General features: G+C 48.4%; 1 protein-coding gene across 1 annotated transcript in view; it reads right to left on the bottom strand.

Annotated features, from left to right (window-relative positions):
• LOC147702880 (electrogenic sodium bicarbonate cotransporter 1-like) overlaps positions 1-15,647 on the bottom strand; it is a 386,862-nt gene that overhangs the window by 100,624 nt on the left and 270,591 nt on the right. The window contains exon 13 of the mRNA XM_086931461.1: positions 13,987-14,178. Within this exon, the coding sequence (XP_086787587.1) occupies positions 13,987-14,178 (192 nt within the window). The remainder of the gene's footprint in view (positions 1-13,986; positions 14,179-15,647) is intronic.

The following is a 15,647-nucleotide window of genomic DNA, read 5'->3' as shown; positions in this document are numbered from 1 at the left end:
AGCCCTCAATAATTATCATGCTCTATGTAAGACGGCCAGAGCCACCTACATTACGAACTCCATTGTGCATGCCCAAAACTCTCCTCGCACTTTATTTTCAGTAGTGAAGAAATCGGCAGGCTTGGACACTGTTCCTGTTCCCCCTATACTTGATGTGACTCAATGTGACAGCATCGCTGCCTTTTTCATTGAGAAAGTTGAACTTATTTATAGTGCATTAGAAACTACTCCCTCTGCTGGTCGACTTAATCTACATCTTGACTCCACTTGTAGAGGAGAGCCCAATTATTTTGCAAAGCTCTGTCTCTGGCTTCCTTTTGATGCGGATTCCTTTCTGGAATGCTTAGCCAGTATTAAGTCCGGCTCCCCGCGTACCCCGCTACCCATAAATATTTCACGCCAACTTAAACCTAAATCATTAGAAATTATCAGGGAACTTCTTAATCTATCATTAAGAGATGCTTGGATTCCCCCAGAGTGGAAACGTGCCATGATTATTCCCCTTCTGAAGAAGGCCGGTGCTGACCCCTCTAATTTGTCAAACTTCAGGCCTATTTCTCTGCTTCCAGTCTTCTTGAAGATTCTAGAGAAACATGTAAACAACCAGCTGACACACTTTGTGGAGAGTTCTGGTATCTTGCATCCCTCTCAGTCAGGGTTCAGGGCCAATGTATCCACTGAGACTACTCTCCTTGGAGTGACAGAAAGGTTGCACCACGGTCTGGACCGAGGGGAAACAATGGCACTCATTTTGCTTGATTTGAGTGCCGCTTTCGATACTGTCTCTCATCCCATCTTGCTTGCCTCCCTTCGATCCCTGGGTATTGAAGGCCTTGCCCTTTCTTGGCTTACCTCCTTCCTTAGTGATCGCACTTTCCAGGTTTTTTTCTCAAAGGCTGTTTCCAAAATGTGTTCATCTGCATACTGAGTTCCTCAAGGGTCCATATTGAGTCCTTTACTCTTTAACATCTATGTTAGACCCCAAGCTACCATCGTGGAAGATGCTGGTCTTTCACTGTTCTCATATGCAGATGATACCCAAATCATCTTTTCTCTTTCTTCTGCCAAAGAGGGTAACATGTCAACTCTCCAGTATGGACTTAGCAAGGTCTCCCAATGGATGCAGGCTAATTTCCTAAAGTTAAATGGGGACAAGACTGAGGTTTTAATATTGGGAAAACATAGGGACCTATGGGGCCCCAAACATTGGCCTCAGGAAATGGGCCCTTTTCCTCTGTCTGTCACGCAGGTTTGCAACCTGGGCTTCATAATTGACGAAAAACTCTCCATGCGGCCGCAGGTAGTGAGAGTGGCCGCGACATGTTTTGCCATCTTGAAATGGAAATGGCATTGTAAGATCATGTGGATGCTCCCTGTGACCTCCTAAAGAACTGTGCTCCAGGCTTTGATCACCTCTCGCCTGGACTATGGCAATATTCTTTATTTGGGTGCATGCCAGGAGGTTTTGAGAAAGCTTCAGGTTGTGCAGAATTCTGCGGCTCACATTCTCTGCCATGTATCGAGAAGTGCCCCCATTTCCCAGTCTCTCCTTGATTTACACTGGCTCAGGTTCACCAGTAGAATTAAGTTTAAAGCCCTCTGTTACATTTTTAAAATAAAACAAGGTTCTGCGCCATTATATCTCCAAGAACTTGTTCATCCTTACGTCCCAGCTCGTACTCTCCGTTCTTCCACTCACTGTGACTTTGTGATCCCACGTTTCAAACTAGTAAGAATGGGTGGCTGTTCCTTTTCCCATTTAGGTCCTAAGATGTGGAACTCGCTACCTATTTTCCTGAAAAATGCCTCTACATACACTAACTTCCGAAAGAACCTTAAGACATGGCTTTTCACGTAGTAAACTTAGTTTGTCTCTCTGTTCCCTCTTTTAGGCTCTCCCTTGGCGCCGGGAAACCCTATTTGGGTAGCTGCGCGCATTACAAATTGAATTAAATAAATAAAAATATAAATATTTGCAGCAGGACAAATGGGGTTTGCTTGCAAGTTTTTTGCCATTGCAATGTTACCACAAGTGGTGAAGGGAACAGTTGATGACGTGGTTCTCCATGCCTGTGGCCACTACATATTAACAAATGCAAAAAAAGTAAAACAATATATATAGTTCAATGGAAACACTCATTAAGTTTGCCCTTTTAAACGGATGTTTACATCATCTGTCATTTTGGCCACAGCCAGGTTCTGTAATGTGTGAAGTCAGCTGCGGGAATCTTTACACTTCATAATGTAAAGAAATATACATTTTCTTCATGCATTATGTGAACAGCAGGAAAAAAGCAAGAATTACAGGACAAAAAGATGTATTTCATACACAGACTCCCTCCCTCCGCCTAGCGGTGCCTCATCCGCTATGGTGGAAGAGAGTCACCCCCCCGCCAAAGGCAAAAAAAAGTAAAAATAAAATAATAATAAACCCTTGTTTCTTAACTTTTTTTTTTGCTCTCGGAGCCAAAGCTTGGAGGCGGGACAAGGAGATGACAGGCACTAGGGGGAGTCGTTGCACTGCTCTCAGTGCGCATGATGGTTTGGCCAGCTATCTCAGGAAGGTCAAATCGTCATGCACGTAGAAGATCTCTCCTGAGCTGCGATGCCAGGTTGCGGAAGGCAGGCACATGCTCCCAATCTACCTGGAAAAACCACAGTTGATGGACAGAATGCAGAACAATGTCATACATTCACCCCAGTACAGAGATATGGGCCTAAATCCATCGTTTTTTTGCACTCCACACCACCCCAGTTCAGACATGGCCATTTGCAAATCAGCCTTGACCCTGTGCCCCATTCTAACTGGGAGCACAAATCGAGGGCACTCAGGCCAATCGCATGTATACAAGCAGCGTCAGGATTGGCTGCAGTGAAATATGGTAGCCTGTGCCTGCAGTGAAGAGGAGCACGATGCAGCAGATAAGTGTATTTTTTTTTTCTTTGTTTGTCCCTCCAACTGTCCGGGCGACCCTTCCAACCCTGCCACTCTATCAAGACACTGGCCGCTACTGAATGTAGGGTGCCCAGTGTTCAAACTGTTCCAGTGTTTACCGGTGCTCGGCACCAACACTTCGAGCGAAACACCGACATGCATTTATGGGAGTTCTCCACATGGTGGCGCTATGTGACTATTTGTTAGCAGTGGAGTATTTAACTACTTAACACACGTTTAAAAAAATGAAAAAACAAGCACTCCCAGGCCAAAAGTCACACATGTTTAAGAGTGATGGTTAATAGGTAATGCTGACACGGATATTCAGTATTAATGGCAGGAGTTGTGGGTGGTGCTAACTGTAGTGGGCTCCAGTGAAATACCTTTTTCTACCACTTAAGCACCGACGGTGGCTGGAGTGTATGGCCCACTAACACATAATCACTCTACATTTAAAATGTAGTCTGGAGCTCTGTGGGGCTCTCTCTCTATTGCTTTTTTGCTTTTTCAGTCCTCGTGCAAAGCTTTTCAAGGGGAAGATTGTGGTAGCGCTTGTAAGAATCAGCAGAATTTGCTAAATAGGGCGAGCCACACACAGGTCTGTGACACGAAAGGCACTGAGGGCCATGACGTGTCCCATTAGTCATCATTTGTGGGACAAGCAAGATGTACGACTTCCTCAGCTTCAAAGTTCACATTTATGTACCTTGACTCTTGCCCTTAAAACTTCGGAAACTATGACACATTCACCATTCCTTCTCTGTCATTTGTTTTGGCACCAGCATTTGATCAATTTTCTATTACACTATGTAATGTCTTGTTGATTTGAATATCCAACTGTTCCCTCTTTACCCTAAAAACGCGCTTTTCACTCTTTAGTCTGCCAAACATCTCAATTCAGGAAAATAGATTACAATTTTGATACCTATAAATTCTTTTATTGGCTCTCCATCAACACACTATGGACTCGGATTTAGATGGTGGGCGGAAAGTCTCCGAGCAGCAGTCTGAGTCTCTTCGGCCGATATCCTGAGTTTTCCCTCCAACCGTCGTATTTGGATTACGGCAGTCAGAGGGAAAACTGCACGGGGATTCCGCTCCTTTCCTGATGGGCTCACAAAGCCCGTCGGAAAAGGAGTTGAATAGTAATTCCTTCAATGACGGCAGAGGCAGGCTGAGCTCTGCCGTAGGGATTATGATGTTGGTTTCCAACAGCCATTCCATGTCAGCATTTCCAACATGGATTGGCAGTCAGAAAGTGAATTTGGGGGTCCCTGGCAAGGCCCTCTAGCTCTCTGCATATGGCCTGGGGTGAACTTAAACATCCCTGCACTGTCACAGTGCCTGCCACACGGTGCATGGATGTTTACAAACTTCCATTTTCCAATGGGAGCTTGCGCCTTAGGCGTTTTCAGCCCACTGCACAAGCTCCGATTGGAAAATGTATGTTTCGGACTGCACTATGTGTGGTTGCATCCAAATTAGGGTGTCCGAACCACCAACATATAGTCGGGCGGTTCCCTCCCCGCTACGGTGTCTGGCAGAAACAATCCGCCTGACATCGTAATGAGGGCCAAAGTGTCTTCAATTATCTATATCAAAAAGATGGTAGTGATGGTTCTAAACAAGTCGCACATCAAGTTCTACCAAAAGTACAGGAGAGATATGTTTCCAATGAAGGATGTGTAAATATTACGGTGGCACTCAAGGTAAAGAGGACATCTCACTACCAAGGATGTCAGATCAGCAGGTAAAGATACCTGTTGTTAAGTGTGTTCCAAAAGCAGATTATACCTCGGCACTCTAGAATTTGGGTCAGATTTATGAGGCCCTTGCGCCACGTTTACGCCGCTGTTGCGTCACGCAAGGCGGCGTAAACGTGGCGCATCCCTACGAAGGATTTACAACGTGACGCATCTAGGCAGATGCGTCACGTTGTAAAGCCCTGCGCCGCTTGTGGGCGTTCCGGCGCAGGGTGGGCGTTCCGGGGCAGGTGCGCCTCGCAAAAGTGGCTGAGTGAAATCTATGAGATTTCACTCAGTCACTTTTAAGCCAATGCTGTGTCAAAAGCCTGCGCCTGCTTGAAGCAGGCGTAGGTCTTGACGCAGCATTGTTAACATGGGGCACCCCCGAGCCTTGCTGGAGCTGCGTCGCGCTTACGACGCAACTCCAGCAATGCGACACATTTCCGGCACATATGCGTCACGCATCTGTGCCGTTTTTGCACCATGGTGCGCCGCATTATAAATGCGGCGCACCATGGCTGGCGGAGCTGTGGCGCACTGTGGCGCATGTTAACTGGCGCATCCCTGGGGATGCGCCAGTTAACATAAATCTGCCCCTTTGTGTTTATGCAATTCTGCAGTTAGATCAATACATATACATCTAATGGCTACAAGTTCATACAGCAAAAAATATTTAGCTCATATAGAAGAAGAGCGTCATACTTATTGCTACAAAAAAGGGGAGAAGAGAACATCAATAGATTTAAACACTTGTATTTGTTATATTTAATTTTTCATTTCAATTTCCGAATTTCTATGAGACATCAAAGACCTCTGGAGAATCGGTTCCAAGAGATCCAACAGACAGTACATAAAATATTGATGGTACATATAGTATATCAGACACGAAATTCACATTTAGATACACAATATGCTGGAAATTATAACACTACAGAAAGACAAGAGGTAGCGGCCTAGTCCTAGGGGCTTCCAGGTCGTGATGTTAAAAAAACAGTAGATGACAGCCTGTCTTCAATTATCATTCACCACTTCAAAAGTCACGCATATTTGGTCAAAACTTTTTAGTCGGTGCCACAAGAATCTGGACTCTCTCCTCCTTTGTCATATGCTTAATTCTAGAGCTTCTCTCTTTGATGTGCTTTTTCTTTTTCACATTTTCTGATCTTTCCTGACTTTTTTGGGCCCTTACATCTGCTGAATTGAACCATATACAAATGGACTTCTGAAGTTCACCAATTCTAGAGTTTTTGGATTAGGTAGGACTAAACTATTATGTTAAATGGATGTATGACGTTACAATGCATGCTTTTACCACGCATGCCTTTACAACGCGTTTTTTACAATGCATGCCTTTACAAAGCATAGTGCTTTGGGGCGCTGGATAGTGAATAGTTTAATTTACTATTCCAACTCCAGTCCCCGTGGATAGTAGGGAAGGTGTTGGATAGTAAATTAAACCTATTCCCTATCCTAGAGCGCCCCCCAGCGCAATGCGTTGTAATGGTTTGCGTTGTAAAAGTTGGGTCGTAAAGGCACTGCGTGGTAAAAGTTGCGTTGTAAAGGTTGTTTACCTATTAAATAAATGACAGAGTCTCTAGTCATGATTTAATTAGATTTTCTGTTGAACATGTGGCTTGGATTAAAGATTGCATTCTCGAACACTCTAACACCAGTCAATAATTAATTCCTTTGCGTTCAGTCTTCTTACGTTCTTTATTCATAAGCCAAAGGTCATCGTATCTTTGTAATTTCCACTACACAATAGCCAACATGTGTTTTGTCTCTGGACATTTGTATTTCATTAGACTTCATCAGGGCTGCACATAGGACATTTTCTCAAATCACATACTCAATGATCAAATTAACTCAACTGTATGAACTTGAACAGTATAGTACTCCAGACTTCGTAACACATAGACCAAATTGAAGGCCAACATGGAGGTCCAAATGAGGACGCAACTGCTAACTCAAGAAAACTGTAGGAAAAAGTAAGATGCTGTATTACTTAATTTTGGGAACTAGAGGCTGCAGTCTTCACAAAACATTACTTGCATCTGTAAAGTGCTCTTTAACACCTGTGTATCTTTGTGCTAAATAGGAAGGACACAGCACTCAGTAGTCAGTTACGAAAGGAGCATGTTAAAATTCCTCTTCAAATGTAGTTAAAAGCACAAACTCTAATGTCTAAAATGCCATCATAATAAAAAAAGTCAGATGTATGGATCAGGAGTTATTTAACAAAAAAAATCACAAAAAACAACAAGCACTCAGAACGTGGACCTGTAGTAAGGCCAGATACAAGTTGTTCAACCTCTTTGCAGCTGAACTGCGATGAAGTGGAGAGCGGGGAAAGTTGTATTTGAGCTTGCTTCAAAGAATTCCTGTAGGCCTTTGAAACTTTTCCAGAGGTCAGAAATTTTCAGTTTTGCACGGGTAGAAGTTGTGGCAGAGCATGGCTTAACAAAGCCTGACAACTCTTTTTTGCATTTCAACATAACTGCAAATGTCATGGTCAGAAGCTTCAAATGGGACAATCCTAGAAAAGGGAATGCTCCTGCGAGTCGGATATCTGTCATATTCAGGCAGGATGAGGTGACTGTCCATTTGTACTTCCAGCGCTCATTTATTATGATGACACTGCTGGATAGATTTCTTCCCAGCATTATTATTAGGCTGGTTATTTTGGCCACCAATTAAGGATTATATATACTGTAATTCTCAAAAACTCCTGTGGACTTGCATTGCTACTATTTTGCTTGAAGTTGCCATACATTACGGACACTTTGATACTTACATCTCTCAGGAGTGCAACCAATATCCTCTTATGCCCTGAAGAAGTCTATCTGTCTGGACGAAACGCGTCAGCTGTTGTTTCCAATTAAGAGTGACTTTTATACATTTTGAATAAAAGAAGATCTGAAAGAAACAGGTTAGTATTAGATTCCTTACCTTAGAATATCCCCAGGTGTCAGATTGGATCCGGAAACTTTTGCGTAGCAGTACCCCTGCGCATTGGTAGGCGTCGTCTGCGGCTCCGCGTCCGTCGTCGGCGTCGTTTGCGCCGGGATGACGTCGCCAGAGTACTTAGACGCCGCCCTCGCGCACTGACGTCAGTTCTTTTTTCCGTGCCAGCTAAGCGCAGATCCGGAGCAGTAGTACCCTTTTAGTCATTTTTTTACTAAAACTTTGATCTTTTTGATCTGTTTTTCGAGTTGATGGACTCCGACGGTGCCGGTAGGGATGCCCGGGTTCAAACCCTGCTCCAAGTGCAGCCGATTGATATTGGTTACCGACCCCCATTGCCGGTGTCTTCAGTGTCTAGGCCTCGACCACGACGACCGAACCTGCTCCGACTAGAGCTCCGGCAGTCGGCCCCGCGCCGTTCGAGGTCCCGGTCCCACAGGAGGTCAAGGGACCAGTCGCGGGTTTGGAGCCCTTTTAGCTCAGAGAGTCGGCATCGGTCTTCGGGATCAAGATCCTCAGGTAAGAGGCATGAAAGGTCGGAAAGGCGCCATCGCTCGTCCAACCCACCCCGACGCTCGCGCGACGCGGACAGGGGTTCGGGTGACACCGCCCACGTGGCTCCGACGGAGTCGCGGGCCACGCAACCTGCCCCATTCCTTCCGGTCCCTGGGCATGACGCGACGCCAGACGAGATCGAGCGATATCTCATGGCCATGAGGTCTCTCCCTCCTACGCCGGGTTCTGTGGCGCCTTCGGGCCCAGCGGCCCGGCTGGGGGGCCTAGAGCTTCGGGTGCTTCGGCTCCCACGCCGTCGGGTGCTTCGGCCCCGGCGCCGCCGGCGACTTTGGTCCCGGCGCCGCAGGCCCTCACTGGATCCGGTTCCGGATCCGGGTCGTCGCCGGTCGACCTCACAACCTCACCGGTGCCAGCCCCTAGGGTGTCGCCCCCGGCGCCGCCTCTGGGCGATGCCGTCCCTGATCCTGCCCTCGATTCGGTTCCGGCGCCGGAGCAGCACCGCTGGGCGCCGCTCTCAATGTCGTTTGGAGACTTTTACTTCCACGAACCGGCCCGATCCTTTGAACCTGCATACCAGGAGATGGGTGACGAGGGGGATTGGGAGGGGTCTGAGGACCCTCTGACACGGGAGTGACAGTCTCAGCAGGACTGGACAGGTGAGCTTGGGACTGCCAGTGGGCTGGACACCTCGCCAGACACTGGTTTTGTCTCCTCTCCCACCGTGGCTACGAAGGAGGGGGCTGCCTACAGTGTGGTGCTGACGCGGTCGGCCAAGGCCCTGGTGCTGGAACTCCTCGTCGCGGCCGTGAGGACTAACCTCCTCACTGAGGTCCTTAAACCGCAGTCAAGCTCGGCTGAGCCTCTGCTGTCGTTTAATGAAGCCTTGTCAGACGTTCTTTTGAGCACTTGGTCCAAGCCCGCTACAGGTCAGCCTGTAGGTAGGAACGTGGCCTGACGCCACCGCCCGGCTCCGGGCGACCCTTGCTTCCTGTCCACCCAACCCACCCCCGAGAGCCTGGTCATCCAGGCCTCCACCTCCCAGAATGCATTTCCGATGGCCCCGCCCGATCGGGAATCCAAGAGGTACGAGCAATACGGCAAGAAAGTATTCTCCTCCCTGAGTTTTGGACTGCGGTCAGTCAATACTGCGTGCCTCTTGGGCTGCTACACCCACTCTCTGTGGGACACGGTCGCGGACGTGCTGCCACAATGTCCGGCAGAGGTCCAGACTAAACTCACCCAAGACCTTGAGGAGGGTCGAGATTCAGCACGGTTTTCTATCGGGTGTGGGCTGGATACCACCGACTCACTGGGCAGCGCGATGGCAAAGACGGTGGTGATTCGTCGCCATGCCTGGTTGAGGTCTGTCAACTTTTCGGCCGATGTCCAGAACACTCTTATGGACTATGGCCGTCGCCTTTTCAGCGACAAGGCAGACCATGCGCTTGAGCGCTTTAAGGACCCCAGGGCTACGGCCAAGTCCTTGGGCCTCTCGACCCCACGCCAGCAAATGGGTGCCTTTCACTCCTTTCGTGGCCAAGGAAGGGGCGCTCCCACACGTGCTGCCAGCCACGCACCGCAGACTAACATCCACCGCGGTGGCGGCCGCCGTGGAAACCGCCATGGCGGCGGTCGGGGACAACAGCGAGGCCAGTCCACACCTTCCCCCACAGCAACCGCCTCTAAAGCCTCCTAGTCCGTGCTTTCAGGCCCATGTGACGCCAGTGGGCGGCAGGGTTTGCCATCATCACTTCCACTGGTGCACTGTCACTTCGGACAGGTTGGTGTTGCAAATCGTCCAAAGGGGCTACTCCCTCCCCTTCGAGACGACCCCTCCAGCCATGCCACCACAATTCCACTGCGTGTCGAAGGACCACTTGCAACTTCTGCAAGAGGAAGTTACGGACCTCTTGGCCAAGGGGGCCATCGAGCGAGTTCCTGGGCCGGAAGTAGGGTGTGGTTGTTACTCCCACTACTTTCTGGTACCCAAGAAGGGCAAAGGGGGCCTACGCCCTATCTTGGACCTACGGAACGTCAACGCCTTCCTCCGGAAAGAGAAGTTCAAGATGCTGACACTGGCTCAGGTCTTAGCTGCCCTGGACCTAGGAGCCTGGATGGTAGCATTGGACTTGCAGGACGCTTATTTCCACATTCCCGTTCTGCCGGCCCACCGGCGCTACCTGCGGTTCATGGTAGGCCACAAGCACTTTCAGTTTACTGTGCTTCCCTTCGGCCTTACCAGCGCCCCACGGGTGTTCACGAAGGTGATGGTGGTGCTCGCAGCTCATCTGCGCAGGTTAGGGGTTTCAGTCTTCCCCTACCTCGACGACTGGTTATTGAAGGCGGGCTCGCTCCAGGCAGTCGTCAGCCGCCTCCAGACAATGGAAGACCTCCTCCACCAGCTGGGGTTTTCCATCAATGTGCCTAAGTCACACCTGTGCCCCTCTCAGAAGCTCCTCTTCATCGGAGCAGTTCTCGACTTGGCGCATTTTCGGGTTTATCCTCCCGAACAGCGGGTTCGGGATATTCAAGCTCTGATTCCAATCTTTCAGCCTTTATCCTGGGTCTCGGTCAGGTTGACGCTGCGGCTTCTGGGGCTGATGGCCTCCTGCATCCTTCTGGTGCATCACACCGGGTGGCGGATGCGGGCTCTGCAGTGGGAGCTGAAGTTTCAGTGGGCCCAGCATCAGGGCAACCTGTCCGGCCATGTCCTGATCTCGGAGTGCACTGCGAGACAGCTGCAGTAGTGGCTCACGGACCGCGATTGGGTCAGCGGCAGGTCCCTCTCCTTACCCCAACCGGAGCACGTTGTTGTGACGGACGCGTCCCTCCTAGGTTGGGGAGGCCACATGGGAGAGGCGGAGATTAGAGGCCTCTGATCTCCGGCGGAGTCCCGGCTCCATATCAGCCTTCTTGAGCTGAGGGCGATTCGTCTAGCACTGAAGGCATTCCTCCCCTCTGTCCGAGGGAGCGTAGTGCAGGTGTACACAACACAACCGCCATGTGGTACTCCAACAAACAGGGCGGAGTGGGGTCATGGACCCTCTGCCAGGAGGCTCTGCGCCTCTGGCAGTGGCTGGAACATCAGGGCGTGACCCTGATGGATCAACACCTGGCAGGTTCACTGAACGCCAGGGCGGATAAACTCAGCCGGCGGTGCATGATGGATCACGAATGGCGTCTGAACTCGGATGTGGCGCAAGGCCTCTTTCTGCAGTGGGGAGAGCCTTGGTTAGAACAATTCGCCACAGAAGAGAACGCGCAATGTCATCAGTTCTGCGCGTTGGAATTTCCAAAGCGGCACTCGCTCGGAGACGCTTTTCGTCGCGAGTGTTGTTGAGGTCTGTTGTACGCCTATACCACTTCTGCCCAGAGTGCTGAAGAAGATCAAGCGCAACCGGACCCAAGTTATCCTTGTAGCTCCGGACTGGGCATGAAGGTACTGGTATCCCGAGCTATTCAGTATGTCTGTCAGTACCCCGGTTCGTCTGCCTCTTCAGGAGGACCTTCTGTCGCAGCAGCAGGGGACGGTCCTCCACCCGAACCTGGCCAGTCTCCGCCTAAATGCTTGGAGATTGAGCGGCGACAGGTGAGGCCATTTGACTTGCCTCCTGAAGTCTGTACTGTGATTCTGGCAGCCAGGCGTCCCTCCTCTAAGTCGGTATACGCCTGCAGGTGGAACAGATTTGTGGCATGGTGCACAGCAAAGGCTGTGGGTCCTCTCTCTGCCACTCTTTCTGAGGTTCTTCTCTTCCTTCTCTCTCTTGCCCAGCAGGGCTCTGCTCTGGGCACTCTCAAGGGCTACCTTTCTGCCTTATCAGCCTTTTTAAGGCTACCTGATCAGCCATCTTTGTTCAAGTCCCCAAATGTAAATAGGTTTTTGAAGGGCATCACACACATGTTCCCCCCTGTTCCATTCGTGATGCCTCAGTGGGACTTGAACCTTGTTCTTACATATCTGATGTGCGCTCCCTTTGAGCCACTTCATAACTGTCCTCTTCGCCTTTTTACTCTGAAGACTGCCTTCCTGGTTGCCATCACCTCTGCCAGGAGAGTGAGTGAGCTCCAGGCTCTTTCTTCCAAACCTCCTTTCCTTTCTGTCCATCCGGACAAGGTTGTGTTGCGGACAAGACCCTCTTTCCTGCCCAAGGTTGTCTCAGCCTTCCACATCGGGCAGTCCATCACCTTGCTCACCTTCTTTCCGCCTCCGCATCCCTCAAAGGAGGAAGAACGGCTCCACCGTCTGGACCCAAAACGTGCGCTCTCGTTTTATCTGGATCGCACTCGTCAGTTCCGGGTGGATGACCAACTCTTTGTTGGTTACGTGGGCGCTAAGAAGGGACGGGAGGTACACAAGCGGACCATCTCTCTGTGGGTCGTGTTGTGTATCAAGGCATGCTACTCCTTGGCTAAGAAGGAACCTCCTGTTGGGCTGAGGGCCCATTCCACTCGGGCCACGGCGGCTACTACTGCCCTGGGTCGGAGAGTCCCTTGCAGGACATTTGTCAGGCAGCTACGTGGGCCTCGCTGCACACGTTTACAAGTCACTACTGCCTGGGCAGTCAGGTCCGGAGGGATGGCTTCTTTGGCCGTTCCGTCCTCCAGGAATTTCTGGTGTGATTATTGGTTCGCAGACCCTCCACCGGGGTTGGTATAGTTGGGGTATCTATTCTAAGGTAAGGAATCTAATACTAACCTGTTTCTTTCAGATGAACAAGTTACTTACCTTCGGTAACGATATATCTGGAAGAAACAGTAGTTAGTATTAGATTCCTTACCGCCCCACCCATCCTCCCCGTTCTGCGAACCGATATCTAGGGTTAAGGTCATTCCCTTTCAGGGCCCTAGTTTCATGGCACCAGTGTTGGTTTTTATCATGGCTCTGCGTTTCTGGTGCGGAAAAGCTGTGTATAAGAACTGACGTCAGCGCGCGAGGGCAGCGTCTAAGTACTCCGGCGACGTCATCATGGCGCAAACGACGCCGACGACAGACGCGGAGCCGCAGACGACGCCTACCGATGCGCAGGGGTACTGCTATGCAAAAGTTTCCGGATCAAGTCTGTCACCTGGGGATATTATAAGGTAAGGAATCTAATACTAACTACTGTTTCTTCGAGCTATATCGTTACCGAAGGTAAGTAACTTGTTCATTATTTGAAGATAATTTATAATGTATCTGTCCTGTTTTATTAAGTGGTGCACCTTTGCGTCTTTTCAAAATTAATTCTCATCTGATAACGAAGGGAGTGCCGTCTATTTTGGAGTAAAAATTTTAAGTCCTGATTTCCTAAAGTTTTACACCAATGCTAATGCAATGCATTTGTCTACACATATTAATTTGCGCTGTTAGGATATGCTCTGGATCTTATGCTAAACAGTGCCCACTTGCCTCTGCCCATGCCAGTTTTTTTGTGCGCCCGTGTAGGGTTGACACCAGTAAAAGGCCAATTTAAGTGTAGATATGGTGCTTTGCTGTGTTTTCCCTTTCCTACAACAGAATGCTACACATTTTGACTCTGCGCTGTGTTGTGCGAAATCTTAGTTAATCTTGGCTTCAGAGTATTCAGTTTCAACAGTTGTCATGGTAGAGTCTGCACTAAAACTAAATCAAAAGCTTGTTAATAAATACAATACCAATAGTAATACACATAACATATCATGAGTTTTGAAGGACAGACTCATAGTAAAGTATTTCAAAACTAAACACTGTGCAAACCCCACTTTAGATTTAGCCACAATTATTGGTTTTCAGATAGACGTGAGCCAACACACTTTGAAAGGATGCTTGCCTTTAAACACTGCAAATAATGCAAAGAAAGCACTTACACTCGTAGGAAAGTATCTGCATGTCTTGAAGTTTTTAAGCATGGTGCAACAAACAAATGTTCCAAAAAATAGCATGAGGGACATGAAGGTGACATCTGGAACATAGTTACAGCTGTTCCCTACGAGGAGACCTCCAAGGTTCAAACAATCTTTTCGAGTCAGCGTGGACCAGTTCAAGGGCTGTTCATTTAGCTGATGAAAAGTACAGAAAAACGAAAAGTCAACTTTGAAATGTCATGCAAAGCTAGAAGCATATCTAATAAACAGAGCAGGGTTGGATGTCACATAGATCTGCCAGCGTTCATTGGAGGAACACATATGACTTGCTATCAAAGTATGACAATACAATAATTCTTAAGCATGTTCACATTGGAGCTGGGCAGCAACATACTTTCACCCAGTGGGTAATGAAACCAGCCTGCCTCCACAGCTAAACCTGTGTCTGCGATGATGGCCAAGCAAATTTTAGAGTTAACAAAATATATTCATCACTTGAATGCAACTTTCGTCATTATTGTGTGCAAATATAAATGTTTGTGTACAGTGTTTTTGGTCAAAATCATGTTAACACCTAATTGCAGTCCTTTACAATTGTACTGCTGCCTAAAAGATATCAAGAAAATATTACATAAATCTGTATTTCCAGAGGAGGACATGATTAAAAAGTTGGAAGAGAAGGTAACATTTGTATATGTAACTGTAGTTCTCTATCAGTGTTATCTTTATCATTCATAATCATCTTTGTAATTGTCGTCATCATTAATAACTGTTAGGATATTCATACAGGCGCCAAACAGCTTTAAAGAGTTGCACTGATATGTTGTAGCATAAAATGCTGATTTTGTGGGATTTGTAGTAATTCTGCCTAATTGTCAGGATTCAGGTGAGGCATCAGGTACACAGGGGTTGGAAACGCTGCAAAACAGGCCAGTGGAAACTAGCAAGAACAGGAATACTAGACAGCTAATTCCAGAGTAGTCACTCACTTCCTGTGTTTTTACTCATTACCGAGTGATAGGTGGCAGAGCCATTCTTAATACCTCCTTTTGCATTTAGTAACATTGTACTTCGCTTTTCATATCTGTTCGTATGTGTGTGGCGTTACTCACATTTGCTGTTTTTCTGCCTCTCGGTTCCCCAGTTAGTAACCCCTTATATTGTCATTTTCTTTGCGCTGTCTCTTGTCCGCCCACTCATATTTGCTGACCAGTGTGTTTGCGGTAGCGTCCTGGGTCTTCTGCTGGCTTCCTGGTCAGTTCATAGGTCATTAAAGCAACACCCACTATAAGCTTGGGCTCATTCTTTGTACATTGTTGGTCCACCTGCCTGCTCTTATGTGCTTACATACTGTCTTTTATCTTCCAGAGAGTTCAGAGCTACCTCCTAATATCAAGACAGAGCGGTGCCGCCCCTTGAGTCAGACGATTACATGGCGGCGAGCCAGCTCCACTCTGGTGTTTCTCCCTCTCACTCTCCTTTCCCTATTTTTCCCCAGATCCCTACGATTGGTAGCTCGCTCCTCTCCGCTCACCGTGTAGGTATTTAGGGATGTAGGGGATTTCAGCGGGTCTACAGCTTCAGACCCTGACCACCACACATACTAACCAGGCGACATTCCCTCTGCAAACCTTACATAATGGCTGCGGAAAGTCTGATTGAGG

This window comes from Lissotriton vulgaris, chromosome 7 (assembly GCF_964263255.1).
Source record: "Lissotriton vulgaris chromosome 7, aLisVul1.2, whole genome shotgun sequence".
NCBI classification, from domain to species: Eukaryota; Metazoa; Chordata; class Amphibia; order Caudata; family Salamandridae; genus Lissotriton; species Lissotriton vulgaris.
This window is presented reverse-complemented; position numbering and strand designations above follow the sequence as displayed.